The sequence below is a fragment of the Petaurus breviceps genome, unplaced genomic scaffold (assembly GCF_028583685.1).
Source record: "Petaurus breviceps papuanus isolate PSGF00001 unplaced genomic scaffold, PetGlider_PUasm1.0 90865, whole genome shotgun sequence".
NCBI classification, from domain to species: domain Eukaryota; kingdom Metazoa; phylum Chordata; class Mammalia; order Diprotodontia; family Petauridae; genus Petaurus; species Petaurus breviceps.
The window spans coordinates 11,696,550-11,698,130 of record NW_027187367.1 but is presented as its reverse complement, the minus strand read 5'-3'; the positions used below and the strand labels follow the sequence as shown (position 1 = coordinate 11,698,130).

The 1,581-nt window shown below is 52.0% G+C and overlaps 1 protein-coding gene across 1 annotated transcript; it reads right to left on the bottom strand.

The window, feature by feature from the left end:
- Nucleotides 1–280: 280 nt before the first annotated feature.
- LOC138150223 (galanin receptor 2a-like) lies at nt 281–1,333 on the bottom strand. Its single transcript, XM_069073658.1, has one exon. The coding sequence runs from the start codon at nt 1,331–1,333 to the stop codon at nt 281–283; it is 1,053 nt and encodes a 350-aa protein (XP_068929759.1).
- Between the last annotated feature and the right edge of the window lie 248 nt (nt 1,334–1,581).

Genomic DNA, 1,581 nt, shown 5'->3' with positions numbered 1-1,581 from the left:
TTTTCCACATCCCCCCAACATTTGTCACTCCCCCCTTCAATCATCTTAGCCAATTTTATAGGTATAAAATATCTTAAAGCTATTTTAATTTGCATTTCTCTAATTCATAATGATTTAGAGTATTTTTTTTCATGTGACTACAAATTGTTTTGATTTCTTCATTGGAAAACTGACTGTTCATATCCTTTGACTATTTATCAATTGGGGAATGACTCGTATTCTTAGGTTTCTATGAGTTCATTATTCTAACCATCTCAGCTCTCCATCTTGCCCCCTCCCCTCAGGCAGGAGTCCCCCATAGACTGGGGGCTCCCACCCTCCCACTTTCATCTCCCTGGGCACCCTGTACCACCCCACCATGTCTTAGGACTACCCTTTCCAGGGTGGAGCAGCAGAAGAGGTCCTTGAGCCCTGCCCGGAACTGCCTTGAGAGGCAGAAACAGAGAATTGGGCTGATGGCACAGTTGGAGTAGGCCAGGATGGTGCAGAGGCTGGTAGCCACAAAGACTGTGAAGGTATCTGGTAGGCCTCCTGAAGCAGCCACGTAGCCCAGCACAGAACAGGGCCCCCACATGACCACAAAGACAACTAACACCACCAGGATGAGGCCTGTGGCTTCTCGGTGCTGTCGGACGTCTGGTGGGACCTGGGGCCACTCCCCGCTCCACAAGAGCCAGCCCAGGTGAGTGAAGCTAAACACCAGTATCAGGGCAAAGGGCAGGAAAGCCAGGGCCCCAAGGAGGGTGAAATAGCGGGAGGTCTGGGCGGGGCCCAGGAGCATGAGGCATGAGTGGATGAGCTCAGATCCCTGTCCCACCTCCTCCCCATCTTCCCTGCCCTCTTCCACCACTTTCTGGTAAAGCCAGTTGGGCAGAGACACAGAGAAACCCAGGATCCACATGGTCAAGCAGAGTAATAGCTGGGCTCCTCTGCTGGCTGGGAAGGCCATGGCCGGGAAGGCCACGGCGGCATGGCGGAGGAGGGCAGTGGCCACCATACTGTAGAAAGTACAGAACATGGTGCCCATGTTGAAACTCTGGCTGGTGGTACAGATGGAGGATCCCAGCCACCAGTCCTCTTGGAGGAAGGTCAGCAGCAAAACAGGGACCACGTAAACCAGGAAGACCAGATCTGATAGAGTGATGTTCACCATGAGGCTATTGGTCAGAGCCAGGAGCGGGCCTGGGGCCTGGCCCCTCAAACCTGTGCCCCTGCTCAAGATGATCAGCATCAGCCCATTGGCCAGCAACCCAGCCAGCAGGATGAGGCCACAGAGGGTGGCAAGGACAGGGCGTAGTCGGGACTCGGACAGGCCGTAGTGGTTGTCCTTCATGGTGGCATTGAGCCTTGGAGTGAACTCCATCCTTTTCCTTCTGGTCCAATCTTGGGATAGGTTAGGAGGTTGTCCTAAAGTCCAGTGAGCAGAAAATCAGAGGATCACAGAATTTAGTACTTGAAGGAGATCAGAAGACCTCCTAGTCCAATCTCCCTATTTTACAGATGAGGAAATAGAGAGAAGTGACTTATTTAAAGTCACAGAATTAGTTTTTGTCAAAACTGAGACTATTACCCAGGTCTCCT

What these genes read in the sequence shown, in the direction of transcription:
- LOC138150223 (XM_069073658.1), bottom strand. Translation starts at nt 1,333, where the DNA reads ATGAAGGACAACCACTACGGCCTGTCCGAGTCCCGACTACGCCCTGTC.